Here is a 22558-nt window from a genome sequence, read left to right as displayed (position 1 = left end):
TCCAACTTTAAACACCGGCTGGAGGGCTTCTGTCGGCGTTAACAGGTCGCTTTCCAGGAGGCTGCGGTCTGGTTCTCCGACCCCGCGTGTATCGGAGGCGAAGACCGCCTGGTGCAATGTACAACCGCGCGTATTGATTTGGGGTCGCCGATCGGAGATCTGTCAAGTTGGGCAACTCGGGACACTGACTTGCCGATCTCATCGCTGCTGGTAAAGACTTCAAGGAAAGTGCTGCTGCTTCACGCTTTTTTTCTGTTTTTGTCAGCAAGAGGACATTTTTTCATCCCGAACTTTATTGTCGAGTCGAGTATCCATGATGAGCAAACCCGCCGGCTCAACAAGTAGCTGTCTGGATATTCTGAATGTCAAATCAAGTAAGTGTCGCCTTTCTCTTGCCTGAGTCTTCTGGAGAATACCGAGCAGCCCGGTGCGCTCATCTGTAACAGGCCTTTCTCCGACAGGGAGTGTAAAACATCAACTGTTGCACGGCCTGATATTCACTGCACTTAAGTCAGTTGGTCGCTCGCGGTGTTACAGAAATGTGAGAGGAGCTCCGTGGGGAATAGCTGTGTCTGTTTCCCAGCACACACACACACACGCGCGCACACACACGCAGAGTTGGCTGCGTAAACTTGTGTCCACGGCTCATGATAAAAGCGACCATACTGGAAAGATACCTTAAGAAGCAGATTTTTTTTTGTAAAGTTGAGAGGTAAAGAAATAACAATCTGTATCGACGCGCCGAACACTCTTCTCGCGTCCCACTCGGTGCCACTTGTTGCCTTCACTTTCAGTCTCAGCAGTGTCTTCGCAGGAGAAATAACGCAACATCACACAGCGCGATATCTAATGGCTGATAATATGATTTAAAGCTCGTTTAAGAGATTATTCTCCGGCCGTGCTGCTAGTTTGCTCTTTTAAACGTCTCCACAAACAGCGCTCATCTGCGTCTGTGCGTCTGCGTGCGCGTGGCTCCGTAGGCCTGCTCCTGTAAAACTCATTCATATATGTAATTCATTATGAGCGAGTTCAGTGATTTTAAATTAAACTGTTGAGCATTTTTATTGTGGTATTGATTTTTCTTTCTCCCCCATGCGGTTTAAGGTTTTAGATTAATTTGGAACGGGCGTCTTTTCATCTTAACCTTTAAGCAATTATCCGGCTGTTAGGCCTCATAATGAATTCAAATGAAATCACACTTAGATTATAATATTAGCATAAAGTAGATTATTGTTGTTTTAAAAGAAGGGGCATTTCTGATCAATTCACATGTGCCCGCGCGTTTCTCTCACTATCCTAAATCCATTTCCAAACCTGTGTGATTATGTTGCTTGTTATGTTTTATCCTCGAATATATTCCAATAGCTGTGGACAAGCAATGTGTTTTAAATCAGGATAAAACAAGACACAAGACAACATTCTGCTGTCACTCGTGTTCATGTCCGCGTTATGGGTGGTCAGCGGAGACGTCTCCTGCACTCGGTAAAACTTAATTTCCAGTTCTTTTAGCAGGTTTTCGTCCTGATGGTGATTACGTTAATAGAATATGCCATATATCTTCAAGCAATTACTGCACACAATGGAGACGAATTGGACCCCCACCGCGGGAAGTTAAATACATTTCCCCCCTTCACAACAAAAATTGTGTGTCATTTTATTTAATTGACTCTCGGCGATCTACAGTTTTAGTTTTCGTTTGAGCTCATCATGTAGAAACTTTCGTTCAGCTTTAATTCCATCACGCTTAAAACTTTTATTTTTGGGATTGCGCACGAGAACTTTGGTTGCTTTCGGTTTATTAAATATGTTAATCAGTAAATTACTTCAGTGAGAATTTAAATTATTAGTAAATTTAAATCTAGACTCTACCTGCCTCATTCAGCTATGGAAGAGGATGTAAATTATTAAATAGGAGGCTGATTGTTTGTAATTACTCCCGTGATGAAAAGATGACTTTCAGCAGGCCAAGTCTTTCTTACACAGAAACTCTCAGCAGACATAAACGCTACATAGAAAGTTGGTTCTCTCCATTTTGTGGCAATTACACGGCTGTGGCCAGCAGTTAAATAGCCCCCATGGCCTTCTGATTCTTAATAATCTGCCAATTGAAGCCCTATAACTCTCTCCTGAAGTCATTGTTTTTGCTGCTCAGTGGTTATTCCCATGCTACCCTTTTTGACGGGTCACTGGCGAATCAATGAGCAGGTGGCAAAACGTCAGTGTAATTACATAGACGGCTTTTCCCTCCAGAAAAGAAAAAAAGACTCCCTCATATGCATACAAATACTTCTATAGATCTGAATACAAAATCTTAACACGCACAAAAAAAATCAAATTTTTTATCTACACCGGGGTCGATTTACATACACTTCATTTGAGTTGGTGAAACGAGTTGGTGCGCATTATTCTCATGGTGCAGTGTCACTCCCTAATCCTGGGGCCTATAGACCTGCGGGATAAAGCAGCTGTCGAGTCCCATTATGAAGGGGAGTTGGCAGCTTGTCGAGATCCAGGCAGTCAGACGAGGTTCAATGGGGGAAAATCATTAAGTTAACACTTTCCCCTAATGTCTCCATTGTGCGCCCTCAGGCCATTGTTTTAGAGAGCTCAGATATGACGCTTCCCACCGGACTTTATTCTTGAAATGTGCGCCGCGAATTCCCATGGTCGGTCGATGCGCGAGTCGCTGTCCAGTGTGTGTGAATGTGTGTGTGTGTGTGTGTGTGTGTGTGTGTGTGTGTTTTGTGGGGTCGTCGGACAAAAACAAGTAATTTGTAGGACGATTTGCCCATAGCTCCACAGCGTAAAACGTCCAAAAAAGCTGGCTTTTACTGTATGCCCACAGTGCAAACTCATGCAGCTATCCTGAAACTGGATTCGCTAAATTACAGAATTAAAAAGCGGAAATCTGAAAAAAAAAACAAAAAACCAAACAATAAAGCAACGATTTCCTGAAGTTTTGCATCAACTTTGGAAATTGTTCTTGCAGTATATTCAGATCTTCAATACCCATGAGACTATGATACGACAGTCACAAATTGCCATGGCATTTTATTCCTTTAGAACTAAGCCGGGTGCCACCCACTGCTTGATGTTTCAGTGACTGGTGTCTAATTGAAATGTGGGCCTTCCTCAGGTCGGATTCTGGACATCCCATGCAAAGTGTGCGGCGACCGCAGCTCAGGGAAACACTATGGTGTTTACGCCTGTGACGGCTGCTCGGGATTCTTCAAGAGGAGCATCCGCAGAAACAGGACTTACGTCTGTAAATCTGGCTCTCAGGTGAAGGCCTCCTCCTTTTTTCTTATATATTCTCCTTTAAGTCTCATAGGCTCCTTTTATCCTCATTTTCAGACAGGCTGAACTGGCTCAGGGGCAACCATTTTAAGTTAGTACACTTTTAAATCTTGGCGGTTTTGTATCGTTTTTGGAGACACAAACAATCGAAGGAAATTTAGTGGAAAACTTTTCCATTAATGGTGATTTGTGCCTAGTAACCTGCCGCGGTCACTCTAGCTGTCCCACGAGAGATTAATATTATAGGTGATATTAGAGGCAGTATTTACTGGACGTGACACGACGTCCCTGGTCCTCATCCAAAAACCATTAGCAGCTTTACGCACAGAGTGCGCATTTTACGCACAGCTTCTATTTGCTTTTCCCTCCTGGCGCTGCGTTAAGTCTTCCTTGATGAGCCTAATTGTGTCATGCCTCTACCATTAAGTATTGGGCTAAACACCGCGCTGCTATAATACAGCAGGTGTAATCCAATCTAATGTGATGACTCCTGGGCGAGGATTTAGGCAGCAGAGGGCGGGATAGAGTACTTATCCTCCGGGATGAGGCCGCACTGGAGCCGCGGGGGAGCAGGTCGACAACTACACGATAACAGCACGATCTTTCACCTGGAGGACGGCCGCACAGGAAGATAACAGCAAGAAGATGAGAGAAATTCAAGGCTGTAACTGTCTTTCTCTCCCTGTCTCCCTCTCTGCGCAGGGTGGTTGTCCCGTCGACAAAACGCACAGAAACCAGTGCAGAGCGTGCCGTTTGAAAAAGTGTCTGGAAGTGAACATGAATAAAGACGGTAAATGGGCTTAATTGAATTATCACTTTGGCTACAGACACGCCATGCAGTGGCGTTTGTGTTCGAGGTGGGCAGCTCGGATGGAGATGTGCATTAGGGCTGTTAATCGAGGCTCAAAAGAGGTAACAAGATGATGACAGCTACTCGTTACTTCTTTAAAACGGGATTGTGCTATATGGGAGCAATCAGACTGCAGATCGTTACAGCTATTTTTTTTTCTTTCAAAATGTGCACTTTGAGTCTTTAATTTTAGGAGCGGTTATATTTCCGTTAAAAAAACAAACTGGTAACTGTAATCACTAAGGAAAGAGCAATCAACAGATGAGATGAATAAGGCAGTCGCTTTTGCAGGGATCATTCCTTCACTATGTGTCCCTGCTGTCTCGTTTCACAGCCGTTCAACACGAGAGGGGGCCCCGGACGTCCACCATCCGCAAACAGGTCGCCCTATATTTCCGGGGCCACAAAGAGGTGAACGGATCGTCGACCCATTTCCCGGGATCCTCTCTCCCCGGCCCTCCCTTCTTCACCACGGTCACGCAGCTGGAGCCTCACAACCTGGAGATGAGCGCAGTGGCCACCACACCGGAGAGACAAGCCATCGTAGGTCTGGCACAGCCCACCCCGAAGGTAAATATATCTCTGTAAACAACCCTTTTTTATGATTCATTTATCTCCAGTGATTTAAGTCTAAAAGCTGGTGTAGTTATACTTTGCATATACTTAGTTTTCAAACTTTTCTGACAATTTCTAGCATTTAATGTGTTATTTTTTAAAATCTAGAACACTCAGAATAAACAGTTCCTGTATGGTTCTTGATATTCCGTGGATATTTGTATTATAGCCTCCCCAAATGTTATTATAGGATTACAGTTTTTTTTTTCGTAAGGGTTAGAAGTTGACATTCTTGTCCCGCTTTAGCAGCCTGTAAGAGCCACAAATCCGCCTATTAGATTTCTCACTGTAAATCAACCACAAGCAACACCAGCGATTATAAAACCAGGTGCCGAGGCTTGGAATTTGACCTTTGTCGTTCACCGTTCTCTGAAATGCGTTTCGTTGGCCTCTGTCACGTCCCGCAGTATCCGCATGAAGTCAGCGGCACCCCCATGTACCTGTACGAGGTGGCGACGGAGTCCGTGTGCGAGTCAGCGGCGCGCCTCCTCTTCATGAGCATCAAGTGGGCGAAGAGTGTCCCCGCATTCTCCACCCTGCCCTTATCTGATCAGGTACGCAAATATTATCCTAAAGGGCCTTTTTTTTGTTGAGAATCTGGTTCATCACTGATGGGTCTGAGACATTTTTTATATATTGAAGTTGGAAAGATTTGATGTCAGATGATATTAGAAGCTGGGATTTTCACAAGCACATAGACAAAAAGCAGCCATCACGTGTGCAGGGTCTTAATGGGATTCAAAAAGCCCGAGACTAGAATAAATCATTGCTTCACTGGTGCAAAGGTTAACACTGAAATGCCTCCTATTTGTAGCTGATTCTGCTGGAGGACGCTTGGAGGGAATTATTTGTCCTGGGCATCGCGCAGTGGGCCATTCCTGTGGACTCCACCACTCTCCTCGCTGTTTCTGGTATGCAACAATCCACTAGAGAGCACGTTTGAATGCGGGCCACTGACAGCCCTCGTGTGTCAGCCCGGCCGGTGACGGCCGTGCACCGCTGTGGCGTCACACTGCATAATGACACCTACTGTCTTCGCAGGAATGAACACTGAAAACACGGAGTCTCAGCGGATGAATAAGATCATGTCTGAGATACAGGCGCTTCAAGAGGTGGTCACCAGATTCAGACAGATGCGCCTTGACGCGACGGAGTTCGCCTGTTTGAAATGCATCGTGACGTTCAAAGCTGGTGAGCTCTATTATCTCACTGCGTATTTTACTGCAGTCTAATTTAACCAAACAAGGGTTCAAAGTCTTTTACCGGAAGCCATTATTTCTATTAAGCTTCTTTGATGCCTAAACCCAGTTCTGGAGAGGAAGGGGGGATAAGTTATTCTATCAGCTCAATTAATGGTATGCCATTATTTATGTATTACACCTTTTTTTAAATCCTGCCTGTCTTACAGTTCCTACGCATGGCAACACTGAGTTAAGAAGTTTCCGCAATGCCAGTGCCATCGCTGCACTGCAAGACGAGGCACAGCTCACTCTCAACAGTTACATACACACCAGGTAAGACTCATCTCAGTCTGTCTGTCTGTCGATCGGCTGCATGCTGCACCGTCTGCAGGTACATAACTATTAGCAGCCAGATTCATTCTGAAGTTAATGAGGGAATAAGCCCCTGTACTCTGCTGTAATTGTGCACAGGTGCAACAGTTGAACCTCATTTTTAAATTGCAGCTATTCGTCACACATGCGCATTAACTTGTAGGCCGAGCAGACTGTCTGTACATGGAACCAGAGAGAGACGCTGTTTCTGAGCCCCCGGTGCTGTCTTTCAGGTACCCGACTCAGCCGTGCCGCTTCGGGAAGCTGCTCCTGCTCCTCCCGGCGCTCCGCTCGGTCGGCCCGTCCACCATAGAGGAAGTGTTCTTCAAGAAGACCATCGGCAACGTGCCCATCACCCGGCTCCTCTCCGACATGTACAAGTCCAGCGATATATGAATTCTCACCACCTGCCCAGGCGCATGGAAAAGACTTGAGCTGAAGGCCCAGAGACCCACCCAGCAGTCGACAGAATGTCAAATCATAGCAGGTGTAACCATTGGTTCAGTTTTTGCTGAGCACAAAATCTCTTAGGCCGTCTTAAAATAGCCAGTTTAGGCCTAGGCTCCATTGAAACAAAGACTGCAACACAGCCGGAATTCACCAGTAGCCTGTTAACAGTTGCTCTAGTTGAGGATTAGCCTGTAACTTTCATTGTAGAATTACCTGTAAACACTGCAGTCTCTGGTGTGGGCACAGGTAGCCCGCAGTGTTTAAATATCGCCTAAAGACTCTGCAGAGCACCCGCCAAGTATGTCTGACAAAGAAATGTTATACATTAAGGAGTTTTTTCGAGTGTCAGTGAGACCAATGAGCTTGATGACCAATTCCGTCTTTTATTGCTGTGTTCGATCCCAACGGAGGAAACCAAAAAAAAAAAAAAAAAGAAAAGAAAAGATGACGCATGCGTAATGGGGGATGTGAATCACTGTCCCTCGATTCGGTGCTGAAACCAAACGCACAGGGCAACGAAGAAGAGGTGGCAACTCTGTGAAGAATGAGAGAGGGGGGGAAAGACTCTTAAAGGATATGCTCGCATTGCCTCCTGACTGTACAACTACATTCATCTGAAGACGGTGTTTGTATTTAAGTGGTTACTGTCCTGTTTGTGTTGGTGTGTCCTGTCTGAGGCGCAGCATTAAAATGTTTAGGTCGACTTTATGAAGTTAGACACTAACACTGGATAAAATAATCTTCAGCACTTGGAAATGTTTTTTTGTGGCCTGTGATGGTTTCATTCTGTTGTAAATATTTGGAGTTATAACTATTTAGAGTTGTAACCAAGAGAATAAAAGATGCTGAATTAATCTGTCTTTAAACAACCCAGATTTAAAACTACCCTCTGCGCCTTCAAAACTTGTATATAATTTTGTAAATAATGATGATGCTCTCCTCGGGTCAGATTTTATTATAAGTGTAAAAATTCAATTTCAAAAGATTACCAGATAACACTTTAAAATAAGGGTACAAAACACACGCTTAAGTAATCAATAAGTAATGTAAGACTCATGATAAGTGGATACTTCATAAATTCCTCCTGCTCACCATTAAGACATCATAAAGTTGATGTGCATTGATGTGCTTTATGGATGATCAATTAATGATTGCTCATTTAAAATGACTTGCTACATTAATTTATGTGCCACTAAATTAGCTGGAATCCACTCAAATGGAAAAAATAAAAAGGAATTTCAGATCTGTTTGGTCAGCTTCTCAGAAAGCCAAACAGCACCTGCCACAGGCCTCCCAAATAAAGTCACACATTCAGAGTTTATCATCACCTCCCACAAGACATCAGCATTGTGACACTAATTTGCTCGTGATTAGTTCACGTAAATTGACTGAAAGTATGAGTAAAAAGAGGCACTGAGAGGCGAATCAAACACATGGATCTGAAAAGCCATTTATATGAAACTAGACTCAAGGTCATTTAGTGGCATATAAATTAATGCAGGACCTAACTGTGAATAAACAGTTATGTATTGATAACCTATGAAGCATTACCTAATCACATTAACTCATAGTGACTTGATCATCACAACACATCCTGAGCTCGAGTCACGTTAGTTGTGCTTTACCTAATGTGTTTTTGACCCTTATTAATAAAGTGCTACAGATTTCCCTTTAGAAGTAACCTACTCTACTCTAAATAAAAACTCAGGGCCATTTTAATTAATCTCTAATTAGTCATAGGCCTAAACATTTTTGTCATGAAGATGACAGATTATGTATTTACTGAATAATAAATGGGATTACACAGGACACACAGGATAGCAGCGTGGAGGTGCTGATAATCCATGTGGAGTGTGGAGAACAGTCCAAATCAACAAATGTGATTATGCGTGGAGACATTTCACCTATTTTATTGGAAAATCTTCAAAATAAACAAAAATGGCACAGCAGTATACAAATCTCAAAATGCATATAGCCAGTAGAAATACTGCAGTTCCCTCTGTGTAAATTACTTCTTTCTTGCTAGAAAATCATTGTGATAACTGGGCAGGTGCTGGTTGATATACACACACATGTGCTTCCTTTTGAAGATAGGATCAACTAAGTGTGATTTGAAAGTCAAGGCCCATCGAATACGTGTGCGTGTGTGCGTGTCTATGTGTTTTGTTGCTAGTTATGGTGAGCAACATGCCAGTACTGGATATATATGATGGGAAACGCTGTGGGTCTTTACGAGAGCTTTGCATACATAGAACGCTCATTCAATGTTACTATATAAATGAATATATTCAAGACATAGCTAAATGATAAATACATAATATATCCATGTTAGTGGCATTTCCAGACATAAAGAGAAATTACTATAAATTACTGTCAACCACAGTTATGCGTCGAACATTCTTGACTCCAATTAGAAAGTGAAAACAAACACCGATGAGGGTCACTAATTTAACTAAAAGAGGTGGTGAACAATATTACTTTGGGGGGGCGGGGAAGGGAAGCTTTCATTGAAATGTTTATTTTCTGAGAGAAACCTGGAGCAGTGAAGAGAGCTTTGGGTTGTCGGGCCGAGCTGGGCCGAGCCAGACCGGGCCAAGCAGAGCCATCTTTCCTTTCAGGCTTGTCTGATTTTGGATGGGGTGTAGCTCTTGTCCACAGACTCATCCTGTAGAAACATGTGCAGGCATCGTTCGTTCTGAGCTAGAGGGTGACCGGCCACTCTGAAACACACAAGAGCGAAAGGCAGGTTTGAACAACCAAACGGACAGAGATCGACAAACTTCAAGGTGAGAAACCTGGGAAAGATTTACCATTAATGGCCGAATTGCACATCACATAACAGAAACATCATCAAAAGAAATTGAAATTGAGTTACACTTCCATGCTATATATAAACTGTTAACAGTATATAATTTACACTTAAAGTATCAGCATACTGTTGTTGCAATTACTAGAATAAATGAACATACTGAAGTGTTTTATATTTAAAGGAAATGAAACAACAACTCAACCAATGTCAATCAAACTGTGATTTTTTGCCCGTTTTTTTTGTACAGAGAGACTTTAAAAATTGACTCTACATAAACATATATAGGGTACATATACTGAGTTGTTATGACTGTATTTTATTTGATCAATTTTCCAGTGTAAAGACACTATAAACATTGTTGCGTCTAAAAACCCGCTTAGAGTAAATTTACAAAAAAGATCTCCGACTGGACTGAAGATGTTGCAACTAAACAGTAATCATCTTAACCAATAGGCTGCAAAGACACCCTGAAACCATGAGTTGTAACAATCCCTGCAAAAAAAATGACAATAACCAGTCAGCAATAAGCTGTTAACAAAGCAAGTTAATGGTGATACAGTTGAAACTATGCCTGCATGATGGTCTGAGTCGTAGTGATTGATAAAGAGGCTTACTGATATTTTGACCATATATATATTGAGCAGCAGTCCAGCAACCGCATAATTAAAGTGTATTTAACAGAACTTTTACACACACTGGTTTATGAAGGCGGATGTGTGGTTGTGGTCACAAGCTCTTACTACTTTATAGCAGTAATAATCGATTTTTATCTCTCACCTCCAAGCTACAAAAAGTGTCAATTAAAGCTCATCTACTCGGAACAAAAGATACACAAGCACCTTCTGTAAGAGCTTCAACAACCAGTGAATTGGGAGAAGACGACACGTCCCGCTAACTTTGTGACAATGCAGGAGCACTACTGTGTTAAGTCACAGTTTGGGGGAGCAGGTTGAGGAAGTTCAAAGTTAAAATGACATGAGTAAGGGTGAATCAGGTTTTTCTGGGGCTCTGGCGAATATGTTTTTTTCCCCTAACATCTATCCTTACATCCGGGCTTGAGATGCTGAAATGAATCTGTAGCTGGGACTGTGTTTTCCTCTGTTAAAGCCACTTTGACATCAGGCTTCCCCGAATGTCCCTTCAGATGACGCAGAGTAGCTTAACGAGAAAGAGCCAGCGCACCTGAGACCCTAAAACATCTAGTTCTTCAAAAACAGCTCATTTCTCAGACCAGATCAACATGATGACATCATACATACTGCATGCATGCATCTTAACCTCTCCTGGGAAATATTTTGGACAAATTAAGCCCCCTGAGAGAGACATTCAACATGTCAACTACCAGGGCAATCTCTGGAGAGATCAAGCTTGCCTCAACGAACCCTTTTTAATAGGTTTTTGGAAATGTTGACATTGAGGACAAGGTGCAGCGGAAGCTCGCTTGTTTTTTTGAAGTGGGGATGTGAGCGCCTCTTTTTTTACCTGAAGCACGAATTATGTTTGACTAGCCTAATCAAAAAGCGATGGTTATCTCCTCTCCTCCTTCTCACTTGCTTCACAGCGACAGTCGTGTTTACCATTCCAAAAGATTTCCTCTTCACAATGCTCTCAATCACAGATCAAACAATGCTGCCAGCCACATCAGCCAGTGTTAAGTCGGAACAATGATATGATCAACAGCAGTGTTTCATTCATGGGAAGCAAGGAGGGGGGAGTCTTAATTACCAACACATTCTCATCTTTAAAAAAAAAAAACAACCATATTTATGGATTTTAATTTTCTCGACTGTCTTTGCGCACTTAATATTCCAACAGGAAACATTGATGCATTTGCACATGAAACAAAGATAATGGCCAAGTCTGCAATCAAAGCAAATAATTACAATCACACTGTAACTTTTATTGTTCGGCAGCTGAAAACGGGGACATGCTGGATCAAAAATAAGCAGAGGTGCACACACCATCCCACAGAACCACGCGCTGTAATTTGAGCTGCAATTATCATAAATTACACATCAACAATAAAACAAATGTGGGAAAAATTACATTGTGGGGGTGCGCACTTGAGTCCTCTTTGGTTGTTCTTGTCCTTTGCGAGGTAATTATAACAGAGAATTAAGAAGGATGGTGAGAAAAAGGCCTGTCTATCTCTGCGGGTTCAGTTTGTTAACAATATGAAGAGAAGTGAAAAAGTTGAATCTACTTTATTGCACAAAGTGTGTCATTGTTCCCGAGAGTTAAAATGACACCACGCCAAGGCAGAAGCTGCAAATGACTGGGAATACAAAGACGGAATTGTAAAGAATAAATTGTTTTAACCCCATGGCAAAGCAGTGGAAGAACGGAGAAAGATGGAGAAGACGCGAAAAGACTTACTTGTTGAGAAACTGCTCCAGGCCCTGTCTCCGCTCCTCGATGAAAGAGTCGTCAAATATCCCATCATCCCCTCGAAACGGAAGCTGCCGGATAAGAGCTTTTCCTGGGAGAGGTGGGACGACCACCTGAGATAAAAGCCACAGAAAATCATATGGAATAAGTTGAACAGGCATAGATAACTCATTAAAGAGGATTTTATTGCTTATAATTAAGAAAGTAAAACATTTTTGAAAAGACAGTTCACAAAACTATGATCCTGTCGTGACTAAACGGGTCAAAGCATTTTTATGTCAGCATGTTATGTCCATTCTGAGGCTAAAAGCCAGATTGTTTAGAATCATTGTTATAGTAGAACAAAGAACACAGACTACATGCAGGAGAAATCTTCTGCAAAGGTCCATTCAATCTTGTAACATCTTTCTTTCAAATAAAAAGCACTGCAGATGTTGTCATATTGTCTGCTGATTTGATAAATCAAGTACACAGCAGCCTTTCTGCCGAGTTCAACTCAATGGCTCACCTTGCTCTCCCTCTCCAGCTCCGCTCTGAGCCACTCGAAGTCGCTGTACCGCCTCCGTACACAAGACTCCTTCAGTTTGAAGATGGGCAGGTTGGTCTGAGACAGAAACACACACAAGGCAAACTGTTACAGGTGTCACGGTTACATGTTGCCTGATTTACTGAGAAATTTTTCCTTAAACCCTCGCAGTAGTTACACGAATGGAAGTGAAAGAAATCAAGAAATTAGTGAGATTGTCTCCATTTCTATGAACCCTTTAAATCCCAGTTAGTAACTTAAAGCCTTTTTCTCATCCAATGCAGTGCATGTAGGGCTGCAACTATCTTTTATTTTTATTACTGATTAATAGTGTCATTACTTTTGGATTGTTTCCTCAGTGAAACATCAGAAAATACTAAAAAGTGTGTCAGAGAGCCAATATTTACGTCTTTAAACTGCTTATTCTGTCTCACCAGCAGTCCAAAACACAAATACATTTAGAGGTCCAGTGTGGAGGATTTAGTGGCATCGAGCGCCCTTCCTTGGCACTCTTTGGAGCCAGTGATTGGTTTGTCTGTTGTGGGCTACTGCAGAAACATGGCCGTGCAACATGGTGGCCTCCATGGAAAAGGACCCGCTACCTCTGTAGCTATGAAGAGCTCATAACAAAAACACAAAGATTCTTATTTTCATGTGATTAGACACTGATGGAAACATAACTCTGATTAATTATATTCCATTTCTGCCAACAGATCCTCCTAAATCCTACACACTGGACCTTTAATTCAGAGAATTGTGGCAAATTTGAAAAGCTGACACAAGAAATTTTCAGGTATCTTTGTTATTAATTGACTGTTTCAACTCTCACCATATGTATTTACTGTTGTGTAGGGTTATTCTTCCCACACTTCATTGTAATGTTTTCTTAAGACACGGTGGCTATTCTATGCAAGTTTTAATGAACAACAATATTGAAATAGCTGATACCACCCTTTAGAGTTGAAACAACTAATTGATTCTTTAATCAGCAGAAAATAAACATTATTTAAATATTTTTAGTATTTCCAACTGCTTAATGGTGAAGATTAGCTGTTGTCATTTGTCTTATGCTAAGTGAACTGACTGGTTTCAGGAAACTGTGATGGGCGATGTTTTCTGTCATTTTACAGACCAAATGATTAATGGATTGAGAAAATAAGATTAATTGACAGTGAAAGTAACCATTAGTTAAAGCACTACTGTCCTTCACATCATGGGAATGGCTCCATTATTCAGGCACACATGCTACAGCTACCAAATTTAAAAGATTTAAAACAGCGCTTAAAAGGGCGATTGAACCCCATGTCTGAGATGTCAAAATATAGAGTTTTAACAGATAACTACCTGCCAGTAAGGGGTTGTACTTCCTGTGGGAGTGGTATAAATAGCAAAATATCATTAGAAAGCAGTGGGGAGGGACTGTGCCAACTTCAGAAAAAAAGACAGAGTGAAAGGTTTTATTGCAGTGGTTTTGGGCATAGCCTTGTGTTATCTACTCTGACTTTATTGAAGGAGAAGAGGTGGAGAAAGAACAAAAAAACAAAGGCTCCTTCAAAATGAACCAAACTGAATAGAAAAATTGAAACTGGCCTCCAGGGGGAAAAAGTTCACTTATGTTTTGCTCACCAAGGTCTACCGCATTTATCTATTGCTATTTTTGTGTGTGTTTGTGTCCGCCAATGCACAGATGTGTGTGTAATTCCAAGTTGCTGTTGACAAGCACTTGAGAGTGAATTTCATATTAAAAAGGGGAAATGCTTCAACATTGACAGAGAACATTGAGCAAACAGCACATTACTGCACAATGCCAAACCTCTTCACTAGTCCTGACAGCACATGGCCATCCCATGACAATGTAAAGACAAGGAGGGAGTGAATGAGCATTTCATTGGCAGGCCACATTCACAGAAGGTCAGAATTCATGGAAGAAGAAATCACAAGAGCAAAGCAATTGAGCAAGTAGATTCAGCTTGAATACAGTGTGAGCAGCAGACTGATCGATGAGCAGGCGACTGTGACTGTGTGCAGCAGCGGGCAGGATGCAGAGTTAACTAGAAGGCTGAGTAAATGGCTGAACAAAAGAGAAAGGAGTGGGTGTATGTGGTCATAAAGGAAGAGCAGAAAAACTGGAGAGGTTGGGAGCTTCATCTGGTCTGTGCAGGACTAATTGAGGAGGAGGGAGAGCAGGAGTGGTCTTTTTGCTCTCATGGTCTCTCGCTTTCATTCTTTTTCCTCTTTATTTCCCTTGCTCTGCGATAATAAGTCAGATTTTCTGCCCTTGAGACTCCTCCTATGGTGTTTCAATGGGGCAGACACATCCTGTTTCTTCTCTCTTTGCTCTCTGCCCTCCTCTGTCTTCAAAATTATGGATCCTGCCCAGATTTGGTGAGAAAGAGCAAACTTATTTGATTTTAAAAATTCTGCAATGAGAGCTGCCTGTCAACCAGCATGACTGATTTCATGTTTGACTGAAAATAAATGTCACCTAGGGAAATTATTAAAAGAGAAATCCTGGTCACAATTTACACTCACCTGTCAGTTTATTAGATAAACATACCTACAACAGAAAAAGTGCTGTTGAACTGGACTGCGTTGTTGTGACAGCTGTTTCTATTATTTTGTCGACCCCATTAGATCAGTGGGGGTAGGCTAAATAACGCAAACACCTCTCTGCCCAAATGACACCCACCCACTCCTCAAATGTTACTACAGTTGAATTAACACCTCTCTTAAACTGAACATTACAACCTTCAGATTTATTGCAGCGCCGTTGTATTAGACTGCATTAGTGTTAGCTAGGTGTACCTAATAAACTGGCAACTGGGTGTATATTTCATAAAATAATATTTACTGACTTGACCAAATAATTAAGGATTGGTTTAACACCTAGACACCTTATTATTATGTTATTTTTCAAGCAACAAACTGTTGTTTATTATCCTATGAGATCATTTGTGAGCATAGTTTAATTAAGGTTCAGCAGAGTGGTGGTGCAATTGACAAAATGTACGATGAGGAGACAGAGAGAGGACTTCCCCAATTGGACACCAAGAAGCTGGAGTAGCATGCAAGTTTTTGTAGGACATCTGCTGCAGAAAACTGGTGAAAATGTGGCTACAACTGCGCAGACACAGGTAAACAAAGAGGCAGATAAAACTTAAAGGGGAGTCAGAAAGTACTATGAGCGTCCATATGAACGTCTGTGTGTGTCAGAGACAGAGAAAGAGAGAGAGGTGTGCGTAAAGGAAACATTCAATATTGTAAATGAAGCAGAGTTTGTACTAGAAACATGCTATCATCCTGTATCTTTAACATTTATTTTCTTATTTCCCTTTCTTGTGCTTTGTGACTTATCAGCTGATAATTGTGTTATCCTTGCCCACCTGATGTCAAAATCTATTAGTTAATGAGGCCCCAACTTTTGGCTTTAGCTGTGACATGAAAGCTGTTTCACTCTCACCGCATTGATACGAGTTCTGCTTTTTCACCACCATGAGCCTCGCTGGCCTTTTCCTAAACAAACAACCATTTTGTGTCCACTTCTTTCATTGACCTTTGTGATGCACGCACAGAATCGAAACACAAACAGAAACCAGACTTCGCTGTAGACATGCAAAAAATAATTCATAAGATTGCTGCCTACCACAGGTCCTTTTAATAAGGTCACGTTTCCTGTGATTAAAACCTTATTAAGCTTATTTTTTCCTTGCTCTGGTTATAATCAAAAGGGTTCCTGTAAACTCACTGCCACTCCCTCTTTCCAACTGCATTTCAATGTGACTCACCAGCCCTGAAAACTTCCTTTTCCCGCTTACTTCAAGTTCTCTCCAGGTGAAGTTGTCAGTGAGACCCTCACTCCTCCTCTTTCTCAGGTCACAGGAGAAGTGGATTATCTTAGCTTTATCACCCCTGTGCTCTAGCATTAACTCCAATCTCCCCTCACCGTGGTCTGTCCCCGCTGCGTCATGTTACCTCACAGCATGGAGCGCTGCAAAGTTAATCCCCCACCACAACAGATCACAGTTACAGGTAATCTGCCACCGCCGTGACTCTAATCCCATCATGTGCACGCAGAAAACACTTAACCACGTGCAAGCACACACTGACGTACATGAAGTATGCGTGCACAGGTGTTAAGTATACAGATCTGACCGGTCACACAGTTGACAATGTAAATATAATAGTCCAAAGCATTCAAGCCTGTTTGTACACACACAGTCGAACCAGCACCACTCATCTTCACACAATGAAGCTAGCAGTGAGAGTGTAAGGAAAGAAAGTCACCTGGCCTTTCAATACTCTCACCCTCTCAAACCCTGTGATTAAGAGATTGGCCTTGCAGGACAAGGGGAGGAACGAAAACGACAGAACTGAAAAATGAGAGGTCTCACTCACTCCTCACACACACAGTCACACACACAGTCACACACACAGTCACACACACAGTCTCACACACAGTCTCACACACAGTCTCACACACACACACACACACACACACACACACACACACACACACACACACACACACACACACACACACACACACACACACACACACACACACACACACACACACACACACACACACAGAAAGAGAGAGAGAGAGAGAGAGAGAGAGAAAGAGGCGGTGCGTGAGAGTCCTACAAGTCAAAGATCAGGTTTCCTCGGCCTCTGTTCTCTTCACGGCTGGTTAGAGGTTAGGACCTGGGGTGTCTCAACTTACTGGCCCCTGCAGTGATTGGAACATGGGACCAGCCCACACCCAGCCGGGTCTTAGCATTTCATTAATTGTCTAAAAAGGCACACTTTGCCTTTATCACCTTCTAAAGAACAGAATAAAAGTTAAGCGAGTAAGGACAGTAAGGTGAAAGAAACTAAAGTTAGCAAAAAGGACAAATATAAAATTTCCAAACTTAGAAAAAGCCAAATAAATGCATGAATAAGGAATTAATGGTATTAAAAGCCGGTGTAAAAGAGAAAACGCTGTATCTTTGAAAGAAGGAGCAAAAAGCTAGATGTAGTACTTCCTTCAAAGTGGACCTCCTAGCTTCACTTTCCATTATGAGTGTGCAAGGTGCAATCTACGCTCCATAGGAAGAGCATGTGATTCATAATGTCTGGGACACAATACCTTAGGCTCATTGAAAATGGGTTGAAAAGAGGCAGAACCCTTAAAAACAGCCACAGAGAAAGAGAGAGAGGGGGGGGACAAAGCTCACTCATCTCCTGAGAGAACAGTTCAAGGCCACCATGCATTAGCTTTTAGCAGGATGGATTAAGTCAAGTTTGAGAGTGCGCATCCTAAACCTCCCCCATGCCCCCTTCTTACCCCTCCCATATGCTCTCCTCTCAGAATAATAGCATAAAAAATGGCAACATAATACCATCTCATTGCATCATATTCCAAAATGGGGAAAAAAAGACTGGGAACAAAAGCGTTGGGGCTATAGGTCTTTTGCTCTCGCCTCTCCATGTACTCTCACACTCGTTCTCTCGCTTGCCGGCCCCTGCGGCCTGACAGCCTACCCTCTCTCTGACTCGCCTAGCTGGCTAAAAGCTGCTTTGTTGCCATAGTATCAACTCCCACTTTTGATACTGTCATTTCAAGTAGGATATGGTAGCCTTGATACAATATGTTCCCTATTTCCATTAAAATAGTTGTCGAAGAGGATGCTGTAGACTTTGGATTACACTTGACTGTGCCTGACAAGCGCGCCCCCCCCCCCCCCCTCCACACACACACACACACTCCCACTCCCCATCTCTCCCCATTTTATTAATGACCAAAGGCCCCCAACCCAATGCCCAAATGGAAAAGAGAAAGAAAGAGAGAGGGAGAAGCTATGGGAGTAGAGCAGAGGAGGGGTAGAGGACTGAGTGAGAGTGAGCAACAGAGCTATAAGAGGCCTTTTATGTACTCCTATCCATAAACAAAGTGAGATCCCAAAGTTCGCTCCTCTGAATGTGCTCTCTGGATGAGATGGGAACCAACTAAAGACAAGAAATTTTGATAATACCCAACACCCCCTTCTCCCCTCCTCGCATACACACACACCAACTCCAGCCCCATGTTTGCTGAGCGTCCAAACAAATACACCATGTTGCTTGAGGGGGTCCTCTCAAACCAGGAACACCAAAAAAAAAAAAACACAAACCAAGACAAAAAATACATTAAGGTGCTATGGTAGAACTCTGTAGAATAAGTCTGTCCATTAGGAATATGGAAAACATGTGCCGAGGCAGAGAAGAAAAACAGCAAATCTATCAGCTCCCTGGGGTCTTTAAGCCATTACAGAAACTACACTTAAAATGAAGGGATTTAGGTGAGAACAAAAATCCATTGTTTCAACACGACCCTGGACATTACAAGTCTGCTCAGGCAAAATGAGATATCCGCCTCCTTTCAGCATAAACTTAGCTTCCACCTCCTTAAAAACCTGCCTGAAAGAAGAAGATTGATCCCATTGATATTAAACACAAAATGCATGCCTGGACGTGAACAAGTGACTGTGTAACCTGCCTTGCAGCCACTGCAACCAGTTGGCTGTTCAAATGATAATCCAATCTTTTGTTTCATGGACTTCAAGAACATTCAGACACTACCAATGAGTCACAAGACAAACACATAAGGTGGCATTCATTTAAAAAGAGTCAAGGCAAACTTTGCAATCTTAAAAAGGAAAAAATAAGCCTGCGCTCTGGTGTTTACACTATATGGTAAACCATGTAGAGTTATCTCGGGGACTTCAATTAACCACACTATGAAGTAGACAACTGACTGCACACAGCTGGGAGTGAAATGGAATAAGTGGGCAATGGTGTGAAGGCTGGTGAGGGGGTGGCTTTCTGCCCTCCCTTGAGTGGGGGGTGTGTGGGCAGGGAGGTAAGGATGGGGAATAAACGCTCCAGCTCCCCCACTCCTTGGCCTGTTTCATTCTTCTCCTCTCTCAATGAGGGGATTAAGCAGACTCTCTCAGTGCGGCCACAAGGGCTCTCTCGATTTCGGATGGATAGTGGGACAGCAGTGAGAACAGGAGACAAGCGAATGAGTTATAAACAGAAACTGTATAGCATAATTAGTTAAAATTCAAATAGTTCTAAACAGTATAAGTATGGCAGAAACAAAAAGAGCAAAGCATAGGCTTTGCATTCCAGGCCGAGGCATTGAGGCTAACGCTCTTAACATGCTAGAGATGGAGTAAAATGCTTCTAAAGAAAGCTGAAGAAAGGAGAAGGAGAGAAGCAAAGCAAAGTTGACACCACGTTTGTTGAGAAGTGAGGGATGCGCCACTTATTCTGTGGTCTTATGCAAAGCAGGGTCACACAGGGCTATGAGGTGCACAATAATGCTGATTACACGCATATGCTAATTATTACACGCTAATCAAGTACAGTAGCCTTATATTCAACACTAATGCCTGGAGACGGCTTCTCTTGCCTCAACCCATTTCTTTAAGGTAAAAGGAAACTATAAATACTTTAGCACTGCTCACCAATCTAAATAGTCCAGGCCACTAACTACAGGGGTGTCAGTCAAATGAAATGACAATTTAAAGACAAGCGATGAGGCAATTAGATGAGCCCAGTGACTGCCTGACGGTTTCTCTCAATATAACCTGCACAAAAAAATGTATAGAGTTCAGAAATAGCTAGCTTTATGCAAATTTGCATGTGGTGACAGATATGATCAAAAAATGAAATACAAAAATGTTTTCGAAAAAAAAAACACGTCAAATTCTGCACCATGTGCCATTTTAAAGGAACACAATAAACTTTCTCTGACATTTGTGTCAGCTACATATTGGATAAAGACTTAAAGCACTTAGCAAACTGCTCAAGAGATACCTCTGCCTCCACCAGTAATTAAGTATGATCAGGCAGAGTTAAAAAGTGGTCTAAAATAATTTTTAAGCTGATTCAGCTTGATGAATTAGTGCATATGTGACAGAGGAAAATGTAAATGTTACAGCATCTGTGTTTTGCAATAGCTGTGATTGTCTAACCGTTACTTTCCTCACGGATTGCTCAATGATGCCAAATTTCCAGCCAATAGTCTAAGATGTCACATTTAACAAGCATTTAGACAACAATCTGACCTGTTCCTCTACACTAGCATTTAGACCAACTAGTTCATCACTTGATGGCAGGAACTTGTCCAACAAGAATAGCATTTGTTCTCTCCACTACAAGTTCTTCAGAAGAGTAGGAGGAAGGAAATGTGTTATGGGGGGTAGTGGGTGAGACTGGAGAGGATCAGGCAGCATGATGCATCCTGTCTACAGTTCCAGAGAAGCTGACTTGCTGAGTTGTGTTCCCCTTTGGCCCAGTAGGAGTAGATTAGTTTGGAGAAATTTTGATGAGTAATCAGACAAATCAGGACAGCTACAAACTAAAGCATTCTTAAACCAAGCAATCTCCCCTTAATACTATATAATATCATAATATAATATGTATATAGAAGGGGTGAGCTGCGCATTTGGTCATACAGGCCTTCTGTCATGTTAGGTTGGTCATTAAGTGTGACCAATGCCGTTATCTACTCATTGCCGTTAGACAATGGGGTGTGGCTGGAAATAAACTCTGAACTGTTCAGGAAATCTTTAACTTTGGGAAAGAGTTGACTTTATTTTATAATCAGCTTACTACAGAGTCAATGTGACTCCAATGTATTTACAAGCCTATGACTTAAGTGAGATGGTAAAACAGCTATGGGAGTACAGCTGTGGAAAAACACTTGAGGATAATGTAAACAAATTCCCCTCGCTAGCAAAGCAACAACCGTTAGCCGTTAACAGTGACCGTTAATGCAAACATTACAAGGTTCACTGCAATTGTTAGCAGTGTTCTCAAAATCTCTCGATTACTTGTTAACTACCATAACTTCGACTCACTGCTAACATCGGTAACTAGTGCTAACTCGCTAACGTAAGTTTAATGCAGATAGCTAACCAGCGCTAGCCAGTTTTGACGAGTGTTACTAGACTGCTAGCTAGCGTTGGCTAGCTAACTCGTTCCGCAAATAACGGCTTACTCTTACTCTAACAGTCATTCGTGCATTTAAATAACGACTCGATGATTATATGCGCGTCTTTTTAACAGTAGCAATCCTGATGTCAAGAAGTCATAACTTTCCTTGACCACAGGAGAGACGTTTCGTAGCTTAGGTGTAGCTAGCTAAAAAGCTAACGTCATTAGCACTTGCTACTGCAGGCTCACCTTCAGTCTGACTTCATACGTAGTATATCTGCCCCTGCCAACCCCGATGGTCTCAGGGTTGCTCACATCAATCTCTAGAAAATTACTCGGGGGTCCATAAGCGTCATTTAGGTTCTGAGGCTTTGTGAAGAGCCTTCTTGTGTCAGCTATGGTATCATCCATTTCTCTCCTGTCCTTCTAGCAGCTAGTGATAGTGTTAAGTTAGCCAGAATACAAACATGAACATTCCTTTGGTAACCTTCAAAATAAAACAACTAATTAATGTTGTGTCGGCGTAATAAAAAAAGAGTATAAACAGGTCACTGATTTGGGTGTATGTCAGTATTTAATAATGCTACACATTCATATTCATATTTTTTCCACCAGATTTTATGTTTTACGAACCGAAAAAGTGTAATTGCAACTTTTATGTTGAAGGTCACTCACCCAAGTTCCGGCGTTTCTCTATCTCCCACTATCGCTAGCTTCAAGGGCCAGCGCGCTGCACTTCCGATCAGCTGAGGTTCAGCTGACACTGCTCGGCCACCTGCTGCTCGGTTTGTTTACAACAACGCCAGCGGGCACATTGTCCGTAGTCACGTCTTTAAACGACATACGTGATTCGGATTATTTTATTTGTACAATCCAATGACAATTGGCAATTTAAAGTAATTGCTGATAAAATGTAGAATGTTCGACGTTCTTGAGGTACTCAGAATTTAAAAGTCAAAATAATTTTAATTAATAAAGAAAAACTTAACGTAACAAATGACAAGCTGAATACTTCACCTTATTAATAAACAGTTAAAACAACTAGTCATATAAACAACAGGGACTGAAATAGGTCTTGAACATGCAGCTATTTGTTTTCGTTG

At 42.2% G+C, this 22558-nt stretch overlaps 2 protein-coding genes across 3 annotated transcripts; one reads left to right on the top strand and one right to left on the bottom strand.

Annotated features, from left to right (window-relative positions):
- The first annotated feature begins 313 nt into the window (after positions 1–313).
- nr2e1 (nuclear receptor subfamily 2, group E, member 1) lies at positions 314–6711 on the top strand. 2 transcript variants are annotated; one of them, XM_041959064.1, is made up of 9 exons: positions 314–374; positions 3137–3282; positions 4000–4087; positions 4482–4717; positions 5170–5316; positions 5577–5673; positions 5804–5953; positions 6171–6276; positions 6549–6711. In XM_041959064.1, the coding sequence occupies exons 1-9, from the start codon at positions 314–316 to the stop codon at positions 6709–6711; spliced, it is 1194 nt and encodes a 397-aa protein (XP_041814998.1). The 2 variants fall into 2 exon arrangements, with proteins under 2 accessions (XP_041814998.1, XP_041814999.1); XM_041959065.1 differs by having other exon boundaries at positions 317–341.
- Positions 6712–8659: 1948 nt separating this feature from the next.
- Positions 8660–21899, bottom strand: snx3 (sorting nexin 3). The gene is made up of 4 exons (XM_041958523.1): positions 21705–21899; positions 12471–12566; positions 11951–12075; positions 8660–9485 (listed from the first exon to the last, which is right to left on the bottom strand). Exons 1-4 carry the CDS (start codon positions 21864–21866, stop codon positions 9380–9382), a joined length of 489 nt encoding a protein of 162 aa, XP_041814457.1. The 5' UTR covers positions 21867–21899; the 3' UTR covers positions 8660–9379.
- Positions 21900–22558: the final 659 nt, after the last annotated feature.

Source organism: Chelmon rostratus, chromosome 18, assembly GCF_017976325.1.
Source record: "Chelmon rostratus isolate fCheRos1 chromosome 18, fCheRos1.pri, whole genome shotgun sequence".
In the NCBI taxonomy this organism is placed as follows: Eukaryota; Metazoa; Chordata; class Actinopteri; order Chaetodontiformes; family Chaetodontidae; genus Chelmon; species Chelmon rostratus.
The sequence above is the reverse complement of the archived record's forward strand: the minus strand, read 5'-3'. Positions and strand labels throughout refer to the sequence as shown.

Excerpts from the sequence above, each read along its gene's own strand:
- snx3 (XM_041958523.1), bottom strand. The coding sequence starts at position 21,866 with ATGGATGATACCATAGCTGACACAAGAAGGCTCTTCACAAAGCCTCAG. Across the intron at positions 12,567-21,704 it reads CGTATGAAGTCAGACTGAAG|ACCAACCTGCCCATCTTCAA; the intron begins GTGAGCCTGCAG and ends TTTCTGTCTCAG. Across the intron at positions 12,076-12,470 it reads AGCTGGAGAGGGAGAGCAAG|GTGGTCGTCCCACCTCTCCC; the intron begins GTGAGCCATTGA and ends CTTTTATCTCAG.
- nr2e1 (XM_041959064.1), top strand. The coding sequence starts at position 314 with ATGATGAGCAAACCCGCCGGCTCAACAAGTAGCTGTCTGGATATTCTG. Across the intron at positions 3,283-3,999 it reads TCTGTAAATCTGGCTCTCAG|GGTGGTTGTCCCGTCGACAA; the intron begins GTGAAGGCCTCC and ends CTCTCTGCGCAG. Across the intron at positions 5,317-5,576 it reads CCCTGCCCTTATCTGATCAG|CTGATTCTGCTGGAGGACGC; the intron begins GTACGCAAATAT and ends TCCTATTTGTAG.